At 40.9% G+C, this 26233-nt stretch overlaps 1 protein-coding gene across 6 annotated transcripts; it reads left to right on the top strand.

The window, feature by feature from the left end:
• Nucleotides 1–11048: 11048 nt before the first annotated feature.
• LOC120418758 (uncharacterized) lies at nucleotides 11049–26084 on the top strand. 6 transcript variants are annotated; one of them, XM_039581230.2, is made up of 6 exons: nucleotides 11049–11221; nucleotides 11431–11616; nucleotides 17384–17491; nucleotides 18905–19984; nucleotides 20243–20478; nucleotides 25110–26084. In XM_039581230.2, exons 1-6 carry the CDS (start codon nucleotides 11064–11066, stop codon nucleotides 25604–25606), a joined length of 2265 nt encoding a protein of 754 aa, XP_039437164.1. In that variant the 5' UTR covers nucleotides 11049–11063; the 3' UTR covers nucleotides 25607–26084. The 6 variants fall into 6 exon arrangements, with proteins under 6 accessions (XP_039437164.1, XP_039437166.1, XP_039437165.1 ...); XM_039581232.2 differs by lacking the exon at nucleotides 25110–26084 and adding an exon at nucleotides 20734–21271; XM_039581231.2 differs by lacking the exon at nucleotides 17384–17491.
• The last annotated feature ends 149 nt before the right edge of the window (nucleotides 26085–26233 follow it).

Raw genomic sequence — 26233 nt, 5'->3', positions numbered from 1 at the left:
GCCTAACATTTCAAAAGGGCACATAACTTTTGTAAACAATAGTGTATCCCTTTTACTCAAATGACAGTTTACATAAGGTGTGAAAGGGACACACTCTTGTTTAAAAAAGTTATGTGCCCTAATGAAATGGCAAGCACGATTTGTTTAGATTTTCCCTTTGGTTCATTCATTCCGTGCAAAAAACAAAATCCGTCCTTTAAATTTGTGATTATGCTTTTTAAGATTAGGCATTATAAGGCAATTAGGAATTTTAAAAATTATTATGATGAAAACAACATTATTATTACGTGTCCCCCTATCTAATAGGGTCCCACAGCACAAACACTGCTTAGCATGTGCTCCGAATGATAACGTCATCTGGGACGAATCGGGACACATGGGGCGAATTGGGGCAACAGTTTTAGCAATGATGCATCCTAATATTTTGCTTTCTGAAATGGTTTCACGCAGAAAAATAAGGCATATTTGAATCAACAAAACGTTTTGTTGATTTGAAAATCAAGAATTTTGTTGAAACAACGCTAAACGTCAAAGCAACTGCTCAAAACAACAAAAGATTTTTGTGGAATTGGGGGGAGGTGTCCACGTGCTTCCATCCCGCCAGTTCATGTATGTATAGCCTATATTTTGTGAACCACACCGTATGCTGTACTCGACAGATATGGACTGGTTCCCGGCCGGGCTGATGGGTCTCGCAGCTGGCTAGTTGAACGTACCTGTTAGAACATCAAATCATGATGTTTTATCCTTTTGTTTCCTTAGTAACAGGAGAATAGTTAGTTCAGCAAGGGAAGCAACAGTTGATCCGTTCAGCTGTTGAAGCAATTGCTTTCGATTCAAACTAGACTACGGTTGAAAGGAAACAAACACGAGGGTACAAAGGGATAAGCTCCCCCCCGATGGGGCTAAATTGTGGAACGCTCCCAGTGAGTTTTACTGAGCTGCTTTGGACATTTTAGGTAATAGTAGTATGAAAATAGTTAAAGCTCGGTATTAATTCACTGGGAGGTCGTGTGCAAATTTCCGTGCTTGTGGAGTTCTGTTTATGTGTCACTGTTGTGTTAGCTTGTAACATGTTCGACATGACACTAATAACCAGTAGTGATTAGTTATGCGGAAATTTCCAAGTACGGGAACACGACGAAAATTAGACGACCCGAAGAAATAGTGAAAGTGATAGTGAAAGCAAAATAAATAAAGTGTCTATAAAGAATCATGAAGTGAAAATATTATTATAATTATTTATATTTAATATGATATTACACTTTACAGCTGAGTTGAAACTCACTATCAGAATCTAATGTTTTCTTGTTTTCTCTTTTGTTCTTTTCGTTTCAAACTGAATGAGCGAGCATCTGACTTGCTACGCAGCCGCAGGATACAACAGACGATGGAGGGTCAAATAAACACCAACTGTGATCAATACCACACCGACTGACGAGGATTGCTACCAAGCATGGTGTCCACGGCTATATGTCCAACCGAGAGACCTCCAAGGTCGCAGGGAAGTATTAATTAGTATCGCCTTCTTATGTTTGATCCTTTTGTTAATACAAATTCCTTTGCAGATACAAACCACTTAAAAAGTATGCCTCGCGGCCTGTTTGATCTTTTGCTTATTCTATCCGCTTTTTACCCCCGATGCGTCCTGCACGGAGAACCTGGGGTAGCTTATGGTTGACCTGGGGAGCCCGAGGAATTATGCCGTAGGTGGCTCGTATAGTCTTACTCACCTATCCCCGCGGCAAGGTCTTCCGTAGGTCTACACCCGAACATGCGACGTGGGACTGCATGAATCTTCAGCTGCTGCCGGAAGGGTGTATTCCGAAATTACCGAATTACCGAACAAAAGATTTTTGTGAAATTGAGAAAATCAAGGTTTGTTTCAACGCAAAATCGGCGTTGATTATATTCAACAAAAATTTTGTTGAATCAAACCTCGTACAGGCTGATTCTACAAAATATTTTTCTGCGTGTTCGGTTGGACCAGATTCAGAGCAACAAAATGTGTTCATTCATTTCCAAATATGAAGTTTTCAAGTGCTCTAAAACGTGCTGTCCCTATTCAGACTGTAGTCCCGATTCGCCCCAGTTGACGGTACATTGCTCTAACAAACAGGAATGTGATCCTCTCGTTTCTTCATCTCATCTGTAGATTCAGAAATGAGCTGTCCTAGTTAACTCAATCGGAATTCTGAAACGGAATTCAATTCGAATCGTTTACGTATTCCGTTTCAAACGCAACAACCGATTCCGTGTACGTACCGGTTGTTGCGTTTGAAACGGAATACGTAAACGATTCGAATTGAATTCCGTTTCAGAATTCCGATTGAGTTGACTGGGGTTGTTTGAACATTCATGCTCAAACTCAATCCAATTTAACGAATCATCGTTGCAGTTAAGTTTACACAGTTGGCCTGGCCGTTTGGAAAAAAGGATTGTTTGAGGCTGGCCGATTATTGGCTGATGCAGGAAGTGATTTGTTTACCTTTTTTCGGCACACTCAGCAAACGTCAACCCATACCAAATTCGGATTTTTTCGGATTTTTTCCGGGAGAGACCTGAGAAAGCACTGATTTGACGTTTTCTGCAAAGTTTGGTTATATTACTGCTTGCAAAAGACAATGGGTCGTGGACTGTATTTAATTCTAGATTTAGTTGCAGTGCAGCAAGAACGTAGGAGGATGAGACCTGATCCTTAGCCAGTATCTCGTCAGCAAAGTTGTGCGGAATCGACTGAAACTCGCTGTAGAACACAAAGAAAAATAAACAAAATAAAGTTTAGATCTAGAGTTTTTTTTAAACTATTGTCTTCCATATTTTTATAGGTCCTATTCAAAAAAAAAACCTCTAGAGATTAAGTTACAAATTTATATAAAAAGTGCTCCAATAAATCATTCATAAATACAGTCGACTCTCTGGCTGTCGATCTTCTCGATATCAATAATTCTCCATCTATCGATGAATTCTTCAGTCCCTTCAATCTGCATACTTCAATTATCTTCATTTCTCGATATTTTCCCTTGCTTGAAGGATCTCTTCCTCGACGGTCCCTTGGATTCTGTTTGCTTTAAAAATCTCTTCCGGTTGTCAATAATTGCACTTTCTCATGGCTTGCATAGACATTTTTCTTGGCGAAACGCAGCTTTGAAGGGTGTTTGACATTAGTTTGTTTTTGTTTGATGGACGTTGCCATGATTCTCTCCCATAGCTGGGTATCAAGAAAAAAATATTTTCAATCGAGTCTTCATTTTGCATCGTTCTGTAAACTGATGATTCTCTTCCTCGACGGTCCCTTGGATATTGACAAACCAGAGAGTCGACTGTAGGGTTATTTCTGACAAAATCTGAATGAAAAAAGGTGCAGGTGGTTATGTTACACATGACCAGTATGACAAAGAACTTTGCAAGATGATTGTTGAAATTTTCGATTAGAATGTCCGCTCTAAATTTCCCCATGATTCCCTTATAATTAACGTCCTATCGAACTAACGGGACGGAAATTGCAAGTGGAGCTGAAATAGAAATCGAGGTGAAATCAATTGACTTTCCTTCACCACTCGAAAGTTACCAAGATGCGGGAATGTTTTTGCAAGGCTGTTGCAAGCAATCGGCGGCAGTAAAGGAAATTTGAACAGCAGACATTAGAACTGCCCTTTACAGGGCTCTAATTAATTACGAGATAGTTATTCTAAATTTCCAGAAACAGATTTTCGCAGCCGCACAAAAAATGTGCATCGCAGTAATCTATTTATTACTTCCTGCCTAATAAAAAAATTATTTTAACTGCTTAACTTCAGATAATGGCCAAATGCAACTTTTAATGTCCAGTTTAAAAAATCATAAAGTTTGATACCCATATTGCCCCAACCCTTACGGTCCGGCAAATGTCCCCCCATAGGAACATCCGCGGGGCCTCCGGCCACTCCAGATTGTGGCCACTACTGCCGAAATGTCAAATTTCATGTCCAGTATCAAAAACCATAAAGTTTGATACCCATATTGCCCCAACTCTTACGATCCGGCAAATGTCCCCCCATCGGAACATCCGCGGGGCCTCCGGCCACTCCGGATTGTGACCATTACTGCCGAAATGTCAAATTTCATATCCAGTATCAAAAACCATAAAGTTTGATACCCATATTGCCTCAACTCTTACGATCCGGCAAATGTCCCCCCATCGGAACATCCGCGGGGCCTCCGGCCACTCCGGATTGTGACCATTACTGCCGAAATGTCAAATTTCATGTCCAGTATCAAAAACCATAAAGTTTGATACCCATATTGCCCCAACTCTTACGATCCGGCAAATGTCCCCCCATCGGAACATCCGCGGGGCCTCCGGCCACTCCGGATTGTGGCCACTACTGCCGAAATGTCAAACTTCATGTCCAGCATCAAAAACACTAAATTTTAATACCCATATTGCCTCAACTCTTACGATCCGGCAAATGTCCCCCCATCGGAACATCCGCGGGGCCTCCGGCCACTCCGGATTGTGACCATTACTGCCGAAATGTCAAATTTCATGTCCAGTATCAAAAACCATAAAGTTTGATACCCATATTGCCCCAATTCTTACGGTCCGGCAAATGTCCCCCCATCAAACATCCGCGGGGCCTCCGGCCACTCCGGATTGTGGCCACTACTGCCGAAATGTCAAACTTCATGTCCAGTATCAAAAACCATAAAGTTTGATACCCATATTGCCCCAACTCTTACGATCCGGCAAATGTCCCCCCATCGGAACATCCGCGGGGCCTCCGGCCACTCCGGATTGTGACCATTACTGCCGAAATGTCAAATTTCATGTCCAGTATCAAAAACCATAAAGTTTGATACCCATATTGCCCCAACTCTTACGATCCGGCAAATGTCCCCCCATCGGAACATCCGCGGGGCCTCCGGCCACTCCGGATTGTGGCCACTACTGCCGAAATGTCAAACTTCATGTCCAGTATCAAAAACCATAAAGTTTGATACCCATATTGCCTCAACTCTTACGATCCGGCAAATGTCCCCCCATCGGAACATCCGCGGGGCCTCCGGCCACTCCGGATTGTGACCATTACTGCCGAAATGTCAAATTTCATGTCCAGTATCAAAAACCATAAAGTTTGATACCCATATTGCCCCAACTCTTACGATCCGGCAAATGTCCCCCCATCGGAACATCCGCGGGGCCTCCGGCCACTCCGGATTGTGACCATTACTGCCGAAATGTCAAATTTCATGTCCAGTATCAAAAACCATAAAGTTTGATACCCATATTGCCCCAACTCTTACGATCCGGCAAATGTCCCCCCATCGGAACATCCGCGGGGCCTCCGGCCACTCCGGATTGTGGCCACTACTGCCGAAATGTCAAACTTCATGTCCAGCATCAAAAACACTAAATTTTAATACCCATATTGCCTCAACTCTTAGGATCCGGCAAATGTCCCCCCATCGGAACATCCGCGGGGCCTCCGGCCACTCCGGATTGTGACCATTACTGCCGAAATGTCAAATTTCATGTCCAGTATCAAAAACCATAAAGTTTGATACCCATATTGCCCCAACTCTTACGATCCGGCAAATGTCCCCCCATCGGAACATCCGCGGGGCCTCCGGCCACTCCGGATTGTGACCATTACTGCCGAAATGTCAAATTTCATGTCCAGTATCAAAAACCATAAAGTTTGATACCCATATTGCCCCAACTCTTACGGTCCGGCAAATGTCCCCCCATCGGACATCCGCAGGGCCTCCGGCCTCTTCAGAGTGTGGCCACTATTGCCGAAATGTCAAATTTCATGTCCAGTATCAAAAACCATAAAGTTTGATACCCGAAAAAAAAAAACGAAACTATTGGCACTACGCCCCCCGGGGCATGGCCTTCCTCTAACGTGGGATTTCTGCTCCAGCGCCTCTGACGAGACAGGAGAAACCGGGACCGACGTTTTACTTCACCATCCGATAGAAGCTCAGTGGATAAGGCGGGAATCGAACCCGCGTCTCATAGCATCATCGGGATCGGCAGCCGAAGCCGCTACCCCTGCGCCACGAGACCCCCGGATTTTGGCCACTACTGCCGAAATGTCAAATTTCATGTCCAGTATCAAAAACCATAAAGTTTGATACCCATATTGCCTCAACTCTTACGGTCCGGCAAATGTCCCCCCATCGGAACATCCGCGGGGCCTCCGGCCACTCCAGATTGTGGCCACTATTGCCGAAATGTCAAATTTAATATCCAGTACCAAAAACCATAAAGTTTGATACCCATATTGCCCCAATTCTTACGGTCCGGCAAATGTCCCCCCATCGGAACATCCGCGGGGCCTCCGGCCACTCCGGATTGTGGCCACTACTGCCGAAATGTCAAATTTCATGTCCAGTATCAAAAACCATAAAGTTTGATACCCATATTGCCCTAATTCTTACGATCCGGCAAATGTCCCCCCATCGGAACATCCGCGGGGCCTCCGGCCACTCCAGATTGTGGCCACTACTGCCGAAATGTCAAATTTCATGTCCAGTATCAAAAACCATAAAGTTTGATACCCATATTGCTCCAACTCTTATGGTTCCGCAAATGTCCCCTTATCGGAACATCCGCGGGGCCTGCGGCCACTCCAGGTGGTGGCCACTACTGCCAAAATGTCAAATTTCATGTCCAGTATCAAAAACCATAAAGTTTGATACCCATATTGCCCTAATTCTTACGATCCGGCAAATGTCCCCCCATCGGAACATCCGCGGGGCCTCCGGCCACTCCAGATTGTGGCCACTACTGCCAAAATGTCAAATTTCATGTCCAGTATCAAAAACCATAAAGTTTGATACCCATATTGCTCCAACTCTTATGGTTCCGCAAATGTCCCCTTATCGGAACATCCGCGGGGCCTGCGGCCACTCCAGGTGGTGGCCACTACTGCCAAAATGTCAAATTTCATGTCCAGTATCAAAAACCATAAAGTTTGATACCCATATTGCCCCAATTCTTACGGTCCGGCAAATGTCCCCCCATCGGAACATCCGCGGGGCCTCCGGCCACTCCAGATTGTGGCCACTATTGCCGAAATGTCAAATTTTATGTCCAGTATCAAAAACCATAAAGTTTGATACCCATATTGCCTCAACTCTTACGATCCGGCAAATGTCCCCCCATCGGAACATCCGCGGGGCCTCCGGCCACTCCGGATTGTGACCATTACTGCCGAAATGTCAAATTTCATGTCCAGTATCAAAAACACTAAATTTTAATACCCATATTGCCTCAACTCTTACGATCCGGCAAATGTCCCCCCATCGGAACATCCGCGGGGCCTCCGGCCACTCCGGATTGTGACCATTACTGCCGAAATGTCAAATTTCATGTCCAGTATCAAAAACCATAAAGTTTGATACCCATATTGCCCCAATTCTTACGGTCCGGCAAATGTCCCCCCATCGGAACATCCGCGGGGCCTCCGGCCACTCCGGATTGTGGCCACTACTGCCGAAATGTCAAACTTCATGTCCAGTATCAAAAACCATAAAGTTTGATACCCATATTGCCCCAACTCTTACGATCCGGCAAATGTCCCCCCATCGGAACATCCGCGGGGCCTCCGGCCACTCCGGATTGTGACCATTACTGCCGAAATGTCAAATTTCATGTCCAGTATCAAAAACCATAAAGTTTGATACCCATATTGCCCCAACTCTTACGATCCGGCAAATGTCCCCCCATCGGAACATCCGCGGGGCCTCCGGCCACTCCGGATTGTGGCCACTACTGCCGAAATGTCAAACTTCATGTCCAGTATCAAAAACCATAAAGTTTGATACCCATATTGCCTCAACTCTTACGATCCGGCAAATGTCCCCCCATCGGAACATCCGCGGGGCCTCCGGCCACTCCGGATTGTGACCATTACTGCCGAAATGTCAAATTTCATGTCCAGTATCAAAAACCATAAAGTTTGATACCCATATTGCCCCAACTCTTACGATCCGGCAAATGTCCCCCCATCGGAACATCCGCGGGGCCTCCGGCCACTCCGGATTGTGACCATTACTGCCGAAATGTCAAATTTCATGTCCAGTATCAAAAACCATAAAGTTTGATACCCATATTGCCCCAACTCTTACGATCCGGCAAATGTCCCCCCATCGGAACATCCGCGGGGCCTCCGGCCACTCCGGATTGTGGCCACTACTGCCGAAATGTCAAACTTCATGTCCAGCATCAAAAACACTAAATTTTAATACCCATATTGCCTCAACTCTTAGGATCCGGCAAATGTCCCCCCATCGGAACATCCGCGGGGCCTCCGGCCACTCCGGATTGTGACCATTACTGCCGAAATGTCAAATTTCATGTCCAGTATCAAAAACCATAAAGTTTGATACCCATATTGCCCCAACTCTTACGATCCGGCAAATGTCCCCCCATCGGAACATCCGCGGGGCCTCCGGCCACTCCGGATTGTGACCATTACTGCCGAAATGTCAAATTTCATGTCCAGTATCAAAAACCATAAAGTTTGATACCCATATTGCCCCAACTCTTACGGTCCGGCAAATGTCCCCCCATCGGACATCCGCAGGGCCTCCGGCCTCTTCAGAGTGTGGCCACTATTGCCGAAATGTCAAATTTCATGTCCAGTATCAAAAACCATAAAGTTTGATACCCGAAAAAAAAAAACGAAACTATTGGCACTACGCCCCCCGGGGCATGGCCTTCCTCTAACGTGGGATTTCTGCTCCAGCGCCTCTGACGAGACAGGAGAAACCGGGACCGACGTTTTACTTCACCATCCGATAGAAGCTCAGTGGATAAGGCGGGAATCGAACCCGCGTCTCATAGCATCATCGGGATCGGCAGCCGAAGCCGCTACCCCTGCGCCACGAGACCCCCGGATTTTGGCCACTACTGCCGAAATGTCAAATTTCATGTCCAGTATCAAAAACCATAAAGTTTGATACCCATATTGCCTCAACTCTTACGGTCCGGCAAATGTCCCCCCATCGGAACATCCGCGGGGCCTCCGGCCACTCCAGATTGTGGCCACTATTGCCGAAATGTCAAATTTAATATCCAGTACCAAAAACCATAAAGTTTGATACCCATATTGCCCCAATTCTTACGGTCCGGCAAATGTCCCCCCATCGGAACATCCGCGGGGCCTCCGGCCACTCCGGATTGTGGCCACTACTGCCGAAATGTCAAATTTCATGTCCAGTATCAAAAACCATAAAGTTTGATACCCATATTGCCCTAATTCTTACGATCCGGCAAATGTCCCCCCATCGGAACATCCGCGGGGCCTCCGGCCACTCCAGATTGTGGCCACTACTGCCGAAATGTCAAATTTCATGTCCAGTATCAAAAACCATAAAGTTTGATACCCATATTGCTCCAACTCTTATGGTTCCGCAAATGTCCCCTTATCGGAACATCCGCGGGGCCTGCGGCCACTCCAGGTGGTGGCCACTACTGCCAAAATGTCAAATTTCATGTCCAGTATCAAAAACCATAAAGTTTGATACCCATATTGCCCTAATTCTTACGATCCGGCAAATGTCCCCCCATCGGAACATCCGCGGGGCCTCCGGCCACTCCAGATTGTGGCCACTACTGCCAAAATGTCAAATTTCATGTCCAGTATCAAAAACCATAAAGTTTGATACCCATATTGCTCCAACTCTTATGGTTCCGCAAATGTCCCCTTATCGGAACATCCGCGGGGCCTGCGGCCACTCCAGGTGGTGGCCACTACTGCCAAAATGTCAAATTTCATGTCCAGTATCAAAAACCATAAAGTTTGATACCCATATTGCCCCAATTCTTACGGTCCGGCAAATGTCCCCCCATCGGAACATCCGCGGGGCCTCCGGCCACTCCAGATTGTGGCCACTATTGCCGAAATGTCAAATTTTATGTCCAGTATCAAAAACCATAAAGTTTGATACCCATATTGCCCCAATTCTTACGGTCCGGCAAATGTCCCCCCATCGGAACATCCGCGGGGCCTCCGGCCACTCCAGATTGTGGCCACTATTGCCGAAATGTCAAATTTTATGTCCAGTATCAAAAACCATAAAGTTTGATACCCATATTGCCCTAATTCTTACGATCCGGCAAATGTCCCCCCATCGGAACATCCGCGGGGCCTCCGGCCACTCCGGATTGTGGCCACTACTGCCGAAATGTCAAATTTCATGTCCAGTATCAAAAACCATAAAGTTTGATACCCATATTGCCCCAATTCTTACGGTCCGGCAAATGTCCCCCCATCGGAACATCCCCGGGGCCTCCGGCCACTCCAGTTCAGGTGGTGGCCAGTTCCAATGATCGACTCCCGCGACTGGCATGTCTTAGTTGGTCCTTGCCTCCAAGCCATCTGCTCCCGGACCTCCAAGCCGTCTGCTACCGGGCCACCAGGCCATCTGCTTCTGATGTGTTCTCGTCGACGTCCAGCAATAGAATAAATTTTCGGGACCGACCGAGCCGAGTTTTGTTGGCTCGTCGACGATCCGAAAATTATGAGGTGGAGTGGGGGTGATTTTAGATACATCAATCTCACGTCTCTCGATTGACTGATTGGGAAACGTTCGTTCATCCAACCAGCGTGCACCAAAAAGAGGGGAAATTTGCCGAGAGGGGAATTCGTCACGTAACGTTTTCGCTTCGCGAAAATTTTGGATTGACACCACGTATAGAAACCTTAGGACAAAGTTCTTTGTCAAAAATTCAAAATTTAGTTACATGAAATGAGTGTGTAGTTACTTTTTACCGTTACACCCTTACCAAAAATCATGATTTTCTGAGTTCAATATCCCACTTTTCATACGATTTTTTGAGTTCAGGTACTACAACCATAAAAATGGTTATATGGGTTGAACTGAAAAAATCGTATGAAAAGTGAGATATGGAACTGAGAAATTCATGGTTTTTGGTAAGGGTGTAGAATTTTTGCAATGTTTTCAGTCATCTTTTCTGTCAAAACCCGGCTGCCCTGCGCATTTCCAAACAAACATTTCAATAGTGCGAATGACATTGCCACGATCAGTCCATCTCTCTCACTCAAACCATGTTTCACTTCAGGTGTGAGGGAGATGCACTGTTTGTTAACGTTGCTTATGGACCCACACGAAATGTTTGCTGTCAACACCCGTCGAAAACATCGCACAGCACATTTTCTTTCGTATTTCTGTTAAACCATTCTCTTTCATTAGTAACCGTGGTTAGGTAAGCATCGCGTGTGCTTCTGAGTCAGAGGCAGCCCAACTTTCTGCACTACCTCCGGGGGTGTCCGCGGGTAGAAACAACCGTACTCTTTCCTTTTTTTTATTGTTCTACCGTGGGACCCCAAGTGGACCCCCTCACCTTCGTGGTCCCGGGAGGATGTTCAGTTCCGTGGTGAGGCGCGTACTAATCGCAGCGACTTCTGTTTGCAGCAGTTCCACGGCAAATTCCAAGAGTTCGCTTCTGTGTAGACGTTTTACGGCAAGCCTCTCCAACCGCTTGCTTCGAAGACCGGAAGTCCAGTCAGCAGCAGCAGCAGGAAGTTACTCGCAGCTCCGGTTCTACAACCAGCAGGTTCCCGCACCAGACAACCCCGAGGGCAGCGACGACTTCGACATGTAAGTGGAGATTTACCTATTTTTTTGCGTCTTGAAGAAACGTTTTCTGCACGTGGCATTTCGTCATTTTTGGTTTAGTTGCCTATCTCGTTAAAGTATCTTTAAAATGCACATAAAATTGTTGAAAAAAACCCCATATTTAACAAATTTTTCCACTTGAAAAATCAATTTCCTCGGAAAATCGATCGCAAGAGACAAGAAAAAATCTCGCTGAAGAAAAAACGCTTGGTTAGGTTTCAAAATGGCGACCGGCTGTCGGCCTGCTTGCAGCAGCCAGTCAACCTCGTTTTTGTTCAGTCACTTGCGAGAAAACGTGCCGGGCTGCCGACGCGATGACGTCATGAGGAAGTAAATTTCAAACGATTCGCACACAAGCACAAGCCCGCACAAGCTGGGCTGGGGTGGAAGGGAACGCGTGGAAAGTGAAACACGTGCGCGCTGTTGCCAAGGCGACGACGGCCCTTGCAAGTTTGAAGGGTTGTTGTGTGTGTGAGTGAAAAATGTGTTTATGACGACGATCAGCTGCGCTTACTTCGGTCGGGCAACAAGCTGATGGAAGGGATTTTAGTGACGTCACGGAAAACCGTTAGGTGCTTTGAGTGCGAGGAGGTGAGGGATTTTTGCCAAGTAAAAGAGTGATAAGTTTAGATTTTGGTAAAAGAGGCGAGTTTATAGATTTTTACTGTTTTTTTTTTCAAATTGAGGAGAAAATAACAAATTTGATTTCTTTCATCGATATTCGATATGATATTTTTTTTACTGTTAAACAAATTATTTTAATGCGGACTTGATTGATTTGAACGAAATCTAGATAATAAAACATTTTTTTAAAACAATAATTTATAGGACCTTTAAAAAAAATTAAATAAAATGTAGAAAAAACATTTAAAAGTCGTTTAGAAAACGCTAGTTTTGCTGCAATATTAACTGCTTTCGTGGTAGTTGAAGTTAACATCTGTGTTTGAAAAATGCAGAAAATTGTGTTTGTTAGTTCACGTCGGTGTTAGGGAAATATAATGTTTACAGGGTTGTTACGGGAGAGTCGAAAAAAAATCCGCGCCAAATCCGCGCCGACCTTAAACCCGAAACCGCGCGAAATCCGCGCCATATAGAAATATCGCGACCAACATTTAAGAAATTTAATTTTTAATTAAGAAAAATTAAATCAGAAAGTATTTAATAAAAAAAACTCGTTTTATGTTTAAAGGAATGAAAGCAATAAACCCGTTTTAAAAAAAATACCTCAAGAGACGGTCAAGGAAAGGGTCCTGAAAAAAAAAGATTCTTAAGAATTTAAGAATTTAAGAATTTAAGAATTTAAGAATTTAAGAATTTAAGAATTTAAGAATTTAAGAATTTAAGAATTTAAGAATTTAAGAATTTAAGAATTTAAGAATTTAAGAATTTAAGAATTTAAGAATTTAAGAATTTAAGAATTTAAGAATTTAAGAATTTAAGAATTTAAGAATTTAAGAATTTAAGAATTTAAGAATTTAAGAATTTAAGAATTTAAGAATTTAAGAATTTAAGAATTTAAGATTTTAAGAATTTAAGAATTTAAGAATTTAAGAATTTAAGAATTTAAGAATTTAAGAATTTAAGAATTTAAGAATTTAAGAATTTAAGAATTTAAGAATTTAAGAATTTAAGAATTTAAGAATTTAAGAATTTAAGAATTTAAGAATTTAAGAATTTAAGAATTTAAGAATTTAAGAATTTAAGAATTTAAGAATTTAAGAATTTAAGAATTTAAGAATTTAAGAATTTAAGAATTTAAGAATTTAAGAATTTAAGAATTTAAGAATTTAAGAATTTAAGAATTTAAGAATTTAAGAATTTAAGAATTTAAGAATTTAAGAATTTAAGAATTTAAGAATTTAAGAATTTAAGAATTTAAGAATTTAAGAATTTAAGAATTTAAGAATTTAAGAATTTAAGAATTTAAGAATTTAAGAATTTAAGAATTTAAGAATTTAAGAATTTAAGAATTTAAGAATTTAAGAATTTAAGAATTTAAGAATTTAAGAATTTAAGAATTTAAGAATTTAAGAATTTAAGAATTTAAGAATTTAAGAATTTAAGAATTTAAGAATTTAAGAATTTAAGAATTTAAGAATTTAAGAATTTAAGAATTTAAGAATTTAAGAATTTAAGAATTTAAGAATTTAAGAATTTAAGAATTTAAGAATTTAAGAATTTAAGAATTTAAGAATTTAAGAATTTAAGAATTTAAGAATTTAAGAATTTAAGAATTTAAGAATTTAAGAATTTAAGAATTTAAGAATTTAAGAATTTAAGAATTTAAGAATTTAAGAATTTAAGAATTTAAGAATTTAAGAATTTAAGAATTTAAGAATTTAAGAATTTAAGAATTTAAGAATTTAAGAATTTAAGAATTTAAGAATTTAAGAATTTAAGAATTTAAGAATTTAAGAATTTAAGAATTTAAGAATTTAAGAATTTAAGAATTTAAGAATTTAAGAATTTAAGAATTTAAGAATTTAAGAATTTAAGAATTTAAGAATTTAAGAATTTAAGAATTTAAGAATTTAAGAATTTAAGAATTTAAGAATTTAAGAATTTAAGAATTTAAGAATTTAAGAATTTAAGAATTTAAGAATTTAAGAATTTAAGAATTTAAGAATTTAAGAATTTAAGAATTTAAGAATTTAAGAATTTAAGAATTTAAGAATTTAAGAATTTAAGAATTTAAGAATTTAAGAATTTAAGAATTTAAGAATTTAAGAATTTAAGAATTTAAGAATTTAAGAATTTAAGAATTTAAGAATTTAAGAATTTAAGAATTTAAGAATTTAAGAATTTAAGAATTTAAGAATTTAAGAATTTAAGAATTTAAGAATTTAAGAATTTAAGAATTTAAGAATTTAAGAATTTAAGAATTTAAGAATTTAAGAATTTAAGAATTTAAGAATTTAAGAATTTAAGAATTTAAGAATTTAAGAATTTAAGAATTTAAGAATTTAGAATTTAAGAATTTTAGAATTTAAGAATTTAAGAATTTAAGAATTTAAGAATTTAAGAATTTAAGAATTTAAGAATTTAAGAATTTAAGAATTTAAGAATTTAAGAATTTAAGAATTTAAGAATTTAAGAATTTAAGAATTTAAGAATTTAAGAATTTAAGAATTTAAGAATTTAAGAATTTAAGAATTTAAGAATTTAAGAATTTAAGAATTTAAGAATTTAAGAATTTAAGAATTTAAGAATTTAAGAATTTAAGAATTTAAGAATTTAAGAATTTAAGAATTTAAGAATTTAAGAATTTAAGAATTTAAGAATTTAAGAATTTAAGAATTTAAGAATTTAAGAATTTAAGAATTTAAGAATTTAAGAATTTAAGAATTTAAGAATTTAAGAATTTAAGAATTTAAGAATTTAAGAATTTAAGAATTTAAGAATTTAAGAATTTAAGAATTTAAGAATTTAAGAATTTAAGAATTTAAGAATTTAAGAATTTAAGAATTTAAGAATTTAAGAATTTAAGAATTTAAGAATTTAAGAATTTAAGAATTTAAGAATTTAAGAATTTAAGAATTTAAGAATTTAAGAATTTAAGAATTTAAGAATTTAAGAATTTAAGAATTTAAGAATTTAAGAATTTCAGAATTTAAGAATTCAAAAATTATTTGAGATTTGAGAAATATTTTTTTATGTTTTCTATATTGTTTTGAATTTGTTATTTTTGAGTTTTTAAATTTTTACTTTTTAAATTTTGTTCTTATTCAATCTTTAAATTTTTGATTACCCAAAGTTTTTTGTTATTCTGAATTTCAGATTTCTAAAATTTTTAATTTAGAAATTTCAGATTTTTTAAATTACAATTTTAAAAATTTCGAAAAAAGTTTATTGTGTATTTTGATTTTTTTTTGTTAAAAAACTATTAAAATAAAAAAAAGTTTCGAATTTTTGAATATCTGAAGCTGATCTGATCATTTCATTTTCGCCAAGAATGTTTAAATTTAGAAAAAAAAATATTTCTACCGATTAAATTCCATCTAAAATTCGAAAGTTGATGCCAGCTTCTCTTACGTCCAATCAAGCTCATATTTGGCGCCCACCAGAACAAGCACCAATAATCGTTTTTGTTACACATTCCAATGTCTATATCTTCGGGAAAAGTTTGTAATATTTGATGTACAACATTAAAAATTTACTAAATCCAGTATACAATTAAAAATAAATAAGGTTAAAAATCATTACTCAAAACTCAAAAGAAATTAAATATTCAGAGCCGGAGATGTTAAGAAATGACAAGAAACATATAAAAAATAATTTCTACATTATCTTCATCTTCATTTTTCGACGATTCGTACTAAGAAAATACAAACAAACATTTTCTGAAGAAAATTCAATTAATAAAAATATGTAATTCTTACAAATTATCGTAATTCCTGATAATATTTTCTTAATAACTTGAAAGTAATTCTATCTCTCTTTAAAATATTTATCAAAATTGCCATCCGCGCGAAATCCGCGCCTGAGCAAAATTAGCCAGCAAATCCGCGCCAGATCCGCGCTATCCGCGCGAAACGCGCCATCCGCGCGATCCGCGCCGTCCGTAACAACCCTGTGTTTAGGCAAGTTTGATACATTTTACGTCCGTGTAAGGGAAGCGTACGTTTGTCATTGAATTTTAATCCATTTTGTTAAAATTGTTTCAATATTTGCGCTTTAATAACGAATTTCTGATAAAATGTCGAATCGAATGATACATAGATCGTTGCTGGTGTCCGTTTTGTCACAAACCTCTTGGGAAAGATTGAAGAGAAACTGGTCTTGAAGATTTTTTCAACTGGTGAGCTCGTTCCTTTTATAAGATAACTATTCGTTCATTTATTCTGACATATGCTCACATCATTGATTACTCCTACGCCAACCTTTTTCTATATGCGATAGGGTGTTCGTTTAGTCATTCGCAGTAAGTTGTGGATTGCCTGCTTCACTAATGAAGGTTCGGCTGGGGACGGGGAGGCATGCTTATTTATTTCTCGTCGCTCCATACCCTTAGTGCCGTGATCGGAGCAAGGGCGTCTATCCGCAGTGCAAATTTCCTTCGCTTAACCTAATGAGTGCCTTATGCACCTGATGATATTCAATTGCTTTGCGTCTTGTTTTGAGTGCTTGTCACATGTAATTCTCTGAAGTATCGAACCTGCATTTTTTACTGGCTATGCCTAATGTCAAAAAGCATCGTCTTTAGGAACTCGGCATACCCTGTAATATAAACACGGGACATTAGCAAGACTTGCTTCAGTTGGTGGTGTACCGCCGAAGCGGAATGAGCTCTTTAAGCTTTGCTCACATGCGCCTACTAGCGGTGGTTTGTCTTCGCTAGGGGAGGAGACAAGAACTATAAATTAAAGTTTTATATTGGCCATATTTTATTAGGAACTTTTGAGGCATTCAGTGAATTTCAAACGATGAATTTATATGATTTAAGCTTTTTCCAAGCACACTTAAAAACGCACACATTCTGCACAAATCTGGTGATTGGTTTCAAATTTATTCCAGCAGGTGATTGGTATTTCGCTTCTTTTCAATCAATCACACGTTTTTTTTTATCTCCAAATCTCAAAATCTGCTAGCCTTATAAAAAAAAAACCTAGCACATTTCGACCCCGATGGAGACAACATTTCATTAACCCACTTTTATATCCCTTATTTCTTTCCGTCTCTGGTTTGTCTCCCGTGTGCCTCTCTGTCTCTTTTTTTTCTCTCGATTCCCCCCCAAACCAAACGGCGGTAGACTTTCTCAACGACGCTCACAACAACAACAACCAACAGATTCACAACACATCAACAACAGCAAGAACCCTTACAGTAACAATCAGCAACAGAAGATGCAGTTCGACAGGTAACCGATTGTAAATTTGAAGTGGGTTATATTTGTTGTTGTTTTTTCCTTTACCCACCACCCACGCACACACACACACCTTCGGCTTAGCGAACTTGCGTTCAAAGTCGACAACATTGGCAGGCGATTTGATCGCGACGAAAAAAAAAAACAAATCGATTTGTGTGTTTTTCTATTCTATCTTTCTCTATTTTGGGGTACTTTAAATTAGTTGGTGGTGTTTTTTGCAATTTTGAAGCTGAATCAAGCCTCGTGCGTTCGATTCGGTTGGCACAGTTGCTTTCCTTTTTTTGTAGGGGGTGGAATTCTTCGACCTGTCGTTTTTATCTATCTCTCTCTGTTGAAACGTTGAATTTGAGACTCTTCTTCGAGTATTTTGTGTATGGTTTCGGTAAAGCGGTAGAAAAATGATCGGCAGAATGCCAAATGGCAGATATTTTGAACGGCAGAAAATTAAATGAGCGAAAACTAAATAGATACAAGTTCAACTGGCAGAAAATGTAAATAAGCAGAAAATAAAAAAGCTGAAAAATCAAAAGGCAGAAAATTTTAATGGCAGAAAGCAGCTGGAAAATTGATCAGCAGAAAAATTAAGAAGCAGAAAGTTGATCGGCAGAAAAATAGTTGACCAGGCAGAATAATTGATTCTCAGAATAGTTGGCAGAACAATTGATTGATAGAATAATTTATTGGAAGAAGAGTCGAATGGCAGAATAGCCCAATAGCAGAATAATTATATGGCAGAAGAGTTTAACGACAGAATATTCAAATGGCAGAAAACAAATACTTGTCAAACTTCAAAAGTATTTGCTACGGCTTAATCTGCCGTTCTACGCATAATTGTCCTATGTTCAAAAAAGTGCAACTGAGAAAAACGCGATTTTTCGAGCGTTTTTTGTGTTTCTACGCATAATTGTCCCGTGCGTCCCTAATCACCCCATAAGTCCCTAATCATCCCAGTTAGCAGTTTATCACTCTTATTTGTAATCCTCTTGCTATACAAAAGGTAAACGAGACACAAAATACTTGTTGGGACAACTCGACTCTTCTGCCGATTAATTATTCTACTATTAGATTATTCTGCCCACTAACTTTTCTGCCAAATGAAAATATAGTGATCAACTTTTTCTGTATTTTTTTTCTGCCATTAAATTTTCTGCTCATTAATTTACTGCCATTTAACTTTTCTGCCTTTTGATTTTTCGGCTTTTTCATTTACAGCTTTTTGACCCTATCTAACAGTTGACCTTTTCTGCCATTTATAATTCTGCCAATTGACCATGTGATTTTCTACCGATCGGCATTCTGCCAAACATTTTTCTGCCAATCGGCCCAACCACTTTTTATGTTGCCTGTTGAAAAAGGCTTGATGATTTAGGTCTAATTGCTTGTTTTATGTTCTTTCTCACGCAGGGCTCCGCGATTCGAACGTGACGACTACAAGAAGGACTCGTACCGTGGCGTGAAGCGCACGGGCACGGAATTCAAGCGTCCGGCGGGACGCGATGGTGACCGCAATGGAGGCGGTGGTGGATTCCGCAGCGGAGGTGGAGGCGGCGGAGGAGGCCGCTTTGGGGGCGGAGGACGTGACGGAGGCGGTGGCCGCGACAAGTGGTCCATGGACGGCAAGCAGCTGCAGAAGATCAACTGGAGCAAGATGGAGCTGGTACCGTTCAAGAAGGACTTTTACCGCGAACATCCGGCCATCAAGAACCGCTCGTCCCGCGACGTGGACCGGTTCCTGGAAAAACACGACATTACGCTGATTGGGCAGTGCCCGCGACCGATTACGGAGTTTGACGAGATCGAGATGCCGGACTACGTGCTGAGCGAGATCGAGCGCCAGGGCTACCAGAGACCGACGCCGATTCAGGCCCAGGGATGGCCGATTGCGTTGAGTGGGTTGAACATGGTCGGCGTGGCGAAGACCGGATCGGGCAAGACGCTCGGCTACATGCTGCCAGCGATTGTGCACATCAACCACCAGAAACCGGACCCGAACATCCGCGGACCGTTGGTGCTGGTGCTGGCCCCGACCCGTGAGTTGGCCCAGCAGATCCAGCAGGTCGCCACCGAGTTTGGCTCGTCGTCGTACATCCGCAACACGTGCCTGTTCGGCGGCTCCAGCAAGGGACCTCAGGCGTCGGATCTGCGCCGTGGCGTTGAGATCGTCATCGCTACACCCGGTCGGTTGATCGATTTCCTGGAGAGTGGAACCACCACGCTGCAGCGCGTGACCTACCTGGTGCTGGACGAGGCCGACCGCATGTTGGACATGGGTTTCGAGCCCCAGATCCGCAAGATCCTGGAGCAGGTGCGTCCCGATCGTCAGATTCTGATGTGGAGTGCGACCTGGCCGAAGGAGGTGCAGCGGTTGGCCCGCGACTATCTGGGCGAGTACGTGCAGATCAACGTCGGCTCGCTGGAGCTGTCCGCCAACCACAACATCACCCAGTACGTGAAGGTCATCGAGGAGCACGAAAAGAATGAACAGTGAGTATCGGGATAACCGGGATGGCGTTACGAGCATAGAGTCGCTGGTCGGGATGATACAATACCGGTCCCACCAGTGCTTTCAAAACTGCTCGAAAAGCAAACCTCTCTTTGGCACATACAAAACTCAAACGTTTTGGTGCGTTTGCAGTGTTTTCGTGATGAGCGCCAAAGGGACATATCGCTTTTGAGTCAAGCTTCCGCTTCTACGCTGACAATCTTGGAGATCCTCTACTAAACCAAAACATCCCTTTACAGACTCGGTAAACTGCTCGACAACCTGCAGTCGCGCGGCAACCCCGGCAAGATCCTGATCTTTACCACGACGAAGCGCAAGTGCGACCAAATCTCGACTTACCTACGCCGCTTCGGCCAGGACTCGGTCGGCATGCACGGCGACAAGAGCCAGCAGGAGCGCGAGCGCGCCCTGAACCGGTTCCGCACCTCCAACAGCTGCATCCTGGTCGCGACGGACGTGGCCGCGCGTGGACTCGGTAAGTTTTAAGTTTGACGACTCGTAATGGTGTAGAACACGTGTGCAACTTGCGGCCAGCATCAGAGAAAAAAAACATAAACCGGCGACGGCAACCTTCGCGGCTAGAATCCTGCTACCCCTACCCACCCAAAAAATCGAATCCCGCAGCTTGAAATCGCGCCAACCACGAACCAATCACGAGAGATTCACGTACCGTTTTTCCCCTTTTTCTTTTCTCGTTTCTTTTTCTCCACGTTTTCTTTCTGCTTTTCAGAGGCCGGAACTTTTCGCGATGGGGATAGTAAAAAAACAGTCCGAGTGGCGCCGCAGTGGCCGGTGGACGACTCGTCGTTGTTCGCCGCTGCCGCCGCCGTCGCCGCTCGCTTGCCATGCGCTGAGCATGCGGGAATCCGCCCGCACCACTTGTGGGACACTTTGCGCACGCCGGTGATTGCTGTTGGCTAATCAATTCACCGGAACTGACACAAACAGAAACGCGCAAAGTGCCAGTGGTTTCGGAAACCTGCCTTGATTGAACCCGGGCCGTTGGTCCGGGACTCTGTGCTCACACTGCTCTCCACGCCCTCCCAAAATCGTCCGTCCGTCCGTTTTTAAAGTGGGGAGAAGTGGAAATCTCCCCCCAAGGAGAGGGACAACCAGCGTTACGGCTGGTGTGCACGAAATAGTGGAGAGAGAGCAAAACACGGCAAGATGGCAAAATATCCTCATCCAACGAAGAAAAACATTCGGCCTCGCAGAATGAGAGAGGGAGACGCGGGGTTTTGGTTTTGCGGGGAAAACCGGGAGCTTTTGGGAGCCGAAAAGTGCACGACATTGAAAGAAAGGGCACCATCGATCAGCTTGCAGCGAATCGCTTCACCGCTAATAACGCACAGCACATCCAGATGTAAGGAGGAACCAGGATCCAACCGAAGAAGCGATACAATTGTTGGCTGATTGATTGGTGCGCGCACAATTTCTACACGCGTGTGCTTTCGGCGGGGACCTAAATCCGCCTTCCGCGGAATGATGTCTCCGTTCCCTCAAGTTGCTCGCTTGTTGAGTATGTCTGGCGGGTTTCGGATCGGTCGCAATGGTTTGTATAAACTCTCTCAGCACGAACAGTTCGCTTAGGTTTCATTAGTAATTTTTCATCATTCACCCAAATTTCGAAAAAAAAAAAAAAACGAAAGTCGAAAGATCACACAGTTCCACATGGTTAGTTTGCAGAAGAAGCGACATATTACGAGCATAGAGTCGCTGGTTGGGATGATGCAATACCGGTCCCACCAGTGCTTTTAACACTGCTCGAACAGAAAATCGCAACCCTCTGGCACATACAAAACTCAAACGCTTCCAATTAGTGCGTTTGCAGTGTTTTCGTGATGAGCGGCGGAGGAACAACAACAAAAAGCAAAAAATAAGTTGAATAACGTAGTTCATGTTAGTTTAGTTCATCGAGAGGTACTAGGAATTCAATGATGGATTTGGTAAACTCTAAATTTCTTTCAAAATTATATGCATTCTTGGTACTTGAAGTTCGCATCCGTGTTAGGGAAGCGCTTTTTCGGTGGCCAATTTTATGCGTTCTAGTGATAGACTTTCCCCTCGGTGTTAGGAAAACGCTAATTTTGCTGGAAAATTCTCTGCATTTTAATAACATTTTAAAAATTAAATTGTTTTGATTATTGTAAAACTATTTTGTCGATGCTGAAATTCTAACGAAAAATGCTTAATAAATTAAAAATAGAATGGTGCAAAATTGGTTGCCATTTATTGATGAAGTTTGTATGGGAAAAATCGCAAAAATGTATGGGGATTTCCTATAATTTTGTCGAAGGGTGCAAAACGATCCGAGTTAATCCTGATTTTCGGTGATTTTTTAGAAAAAGGTATTTTTTATATACGTCTTATATACTCTCAAAGTATACTATAAGCCGATGTCTTTTCATCGCATTGCTAACATCAGAATCAACTCAGATCTTCTTGCACTCTTGGACAAACTTGTAGGAGATTGAATTTCCTACAAGAATCTCACTTGAACAAAATTGGGCAAGGTCTGCGCCACCTGCTGCAAACATTCTGAAGCGATGTTTTTCCCCATATATTTTCGCGATTTTCCCCATATAAACTTCAACGAATAAAAAAATGTCGGTAGAGTGTGGTAGAATATGTAAATTTCAGAATGTATGATTCAACTGCTTAATTTTACAGAGATTTTGGGATTTAATTTGCTTCAAAGCACATCCTCAACGAGACATATTCACCAGAAGTAGCATCAATAAAGTTGAGATTTTGTTTTTGTTGTCTTGGTTTACAGTAAAAGGAGAGTCAAGTAAATTGAGTTAATTTTATTTAAAGCAGTTTTTAGCATATGTGTCTATTAATTTTTTTAGTGTATTGTGTTTTGAATCACAACCATAAAAAGTAATCTTTTAACTATCCTCACGTTATATTAAACTTTTATTAAAATTTAAAAATAAAACAGCTCTTCTTTGAAAAAGCAATTCCTTTCATTGACTTTTTGAATATCGTTCTTTCACGTTCGTTTTGTAATTTGGTGTATTAATTATAATTAAAATTATTACATGCTACAAAATTCACATTATATCATACATGCTCATTTTGCTTAAAATTTACCAACAATTATATGCATTTCGTAAAGCATTGTTATGAATAATATCTTCAAAATTGAGTTTTAAATTGGTCATGCCAAATGTTTTTTTTCTTTTTTTACAACTGCTTCCAAAATGCTTGTAGAAAATCAAGTAAAATCTATGTTTAAATTCAGTGGAAACAATACATTCAAATTTCACGGCATTTCGCTGTCCCTATTGATGATATTTCTCTAGCCCTATTGATGATGTTTGCACGAATAAGCTTGAGTGCGATATTTTTTGTGAAACATGTAAAACAAGAGGAAAGAATAAAGCGAGGAACGACTGGCTCAATCACAACCTGCAAACGTGAAGCATCGTCTACTTACTCCCCTCCGATCCCGTCTTTTCTAGGATATTTTATGATCATTGTGAGTTTAAATTTAATGCTCGATTTGAGTTTAGTGGTGAGAAAAACTGTGGCGCCACACTTCCGGAAATATTACGACGGACGATGCCAACAGAAGATTTTTTGCAAAGTGTGTTTTGGTCTACCATCCAGAACACCCCCCATCTTACTTACAAATTTCTCTTATAACCATTTGTACACTGTGTGGCTTTAAATCTGCAACTAACGATGGACTACGAAAGCACGTGGTTCTGCATTTTGAGCCGGCACTAGCGGCAGTTTCACATGGTTAGTTTGAAAAAGTAGGGATGTATTACAAGCTTGGAGTCGCTTGTCGGCCCTATCTAAGGCTGGTACAAATATTTTTAAAAGTTTTTGTCACCCCCCCTTCAAAATTGGCCCGAAAAATCAGGGGGCAAAAAAAATATTTTTACAATAAACTTCAAAATTTCAATGAAAATTCAAGTGCAACCAGCTGAAATCAAATTAAAATACATTCTCCTGCGTTTAAAATCATTTTTAGCATGTTTGGGTTTATTAAACAATCTAAAGGTTTTTTGAAAATTTTCGATGCAAAATCTTTTTTTTCGATAAAATTTTTGTTTTTGTCAGATCTTAGATTTTTCGAAAACTAATGATTGCAAAACAACTTAACTAGTGTAAAATGCATTTTAAAACACTTTTTTCATTTAAATGTGAAGACTATGGCTTGTTATTTAATTTTTTATATTTTTTTTATTTTTTTGCCCCCCCCCTTGACCTCGGCCAGGGCCGAGGGACAAAAACTTTTTTAAATATTTGCATCGGCCTAATTTATTATTTAAAAAAAAAGTCAAAGTGCACTTCTCGACTTTTTTTTTGATTAGGTCCTATAAACATATAAAAGACAGTAGGTTATAGGACCTTTTAAAAAAAACTCTGGACTTGTTCCTGAGAAACCTACAGTTCATGCTTTTTTTCATAAAATTATTTTAATTGGGTCCTTTTCGGTGCTGGGACCTGGTTAGGACCGAGTCGGCTTTTGTAATTACATTTGACTTAATAATTACTGAGGATCTTTACAGTTCATACTTTGTTGGACGTTGTTTTAGTACTTGAAGTTCACACCTGTGTTTGGGAAATGCAATTTCAAAGGGACAATGCTTGTGGAAATGAAATTTATAGGTTTCAAATTCTCGTCGTATCAATAGTAAAACTAAAGTATCATTGTTCAAAGTTTAATAGAAAATTGCTTATAAAATTCCGAATCGGATGGTGCAAAAATCGTACTATTCAAGTTTTACTGCAGAGAACTACTCAACTGAAATATCAAATACGGCATCCATTCGCAGTTCATCGTAGCATCTAGGCGAAAGCCCCCTTGGAAGCTATCGATTCTTTTGCGATGCCAGATCAAACCCCTGTGGCATATGCTATGGCACTCGTGCTCGCTATCGTTTGTCATATATGTGTCCCTACACTGTTTTCTCCCTTCAAAAATCAACATGTTGCAATTACGAACTTTCTTCCAGTCTGCACACCAACCATGTGGGATCTGATGTGACCTTCGCCACTCGGTCCATTCTCGTTCAACTCCTCAAAACTCACCCCTTCAAAACAAATTAACTAATCATTCGTCTCATTTCCTCCCCCTCCCTCAAACAGACGTCGACGGAATCAAGGTGGTCATCAACTACGACTACCCGCAGCAGACGGAGGACTATGTGCACCGTATCGGCCGTACCGGGCGGTCCAACGCGACCGGTGAGGCGTACACGTTCTTCACCTCGAACGAGCGCAAAATGGCCAAGGAGCTGGTGTCGATTCTGGAGGAGGCCAAACAGGAAGTGCCCCCAGAGCTGCTCAAGTGGCGTCACATGGGCGGTGGCGGAATCAACCGGTACGGCAGCGGCGGCGGTGGCGGAAACCGCTTCGGAACGTTCAAGGGCGGACGCGGCGGAGACTTTGGCCGAGGAGGCGGCGGCGGCGGCGGCAGTTACGGAGGCGGTGCGAAGCGACCGTTCGGAGGCTCGTCCGGCGGTTCAAGCTACGGAGGCTCATCTTCTTACGGTGGCGGCAGCAGCAGCAGTAGTGGATATCGGAACGGAAGCTCCGGTGGAGGTGGCGGCGGCGGCATGAAGCACATAAAGTTTGACGACTAAATGTGCCGAATGGGTCCGTCTCTTATCTCTACTAGGTTTAGTTTCAATGTCTTATCTCTTACGATTCCTTAGATATTCTATTTAATTTATACCAACCAATCAGCGGAGGAGTATTGTTTTTAGCCTTTTTTACTGCAAGTTTGTGCGATAGAGTGCTTGCTTGCAGAGCAAACCGTTCAGTAGTATTCGTTTTGAATAGTTTTTTTTTTGTTTGTTTTACTACAAAAATCCTCTTAACAAGCACTCCCGTAGGCACTGGCGCCCACCCACACAAACACTACTAGTACACCGTTTAGATGCGTAGGGACAAAAAGGAAAAAAAAGGTTGGAACGTCGTTTTCCCTCCGAGATCGATCGCGAATAGTTTATTTTTAGGAGAGAAGTAGGAAGAACGCTGCACCCATCGCCGGGAAGAAGAAGAAGATAACCCTACTACTTGCTGTGATATCGCATTCAGTCGTGTATCACAATTTGAAAACCCACACAGATGAACACCGGCTCACACACACACTCAGACGCTAAATTTTGAACAAATGATAGAGTTGTTAATTTGAATTTCTGTAGTTTTTCTCCCCCTCACTAATGTTTTAGTTCGAAATGGCAATCATTTACCTACCAAATAACGCT

This window comes from Culex pipiens, chromosome 1 (genome assembly GCF_016801865.2).
Source record: "Culex pipiens pallens isolate TS chromosome 1, TS_CPP_V2, whole genome shotgun sequence".
In the NCBI taxonomy this organism is placed as follows: Eukaryota; Metazoa; Arthropoda; class Insecta; order Diptera; family Culicidae; genus Culex; species Culex pipiens.
Note: the sequence above shows the minus strand (reverse complement) of the source record. Positions and strands in the feature narration are given on the sequence as shown.

Excerpts from the sequence above, each read along its gene's own strand:
- LOC120418758 (XM_039581230.2), top strand. The coding sequence starts at position 11,064 with ATGTTTCACTTCAGGTGTGAGGGAGATGCACTGTTTGTTAACGTTGCT. Across the intron at positions 11,617-17,383 it reads GGCAGCGACGACTTCGACAT|ACTTTCTCAACGACGCTCAC; the intron begins GTAAGTGGAGAT and ends AAACGGCGGTAG. Across the intron at positions 17,492-18,904 it reads CAGAAGATGCAGTTCGACAG|GGCTCCGCGATTCGAACGTG; the intron begins GTAACCGATTGT and ends TTTCTCACGCAG.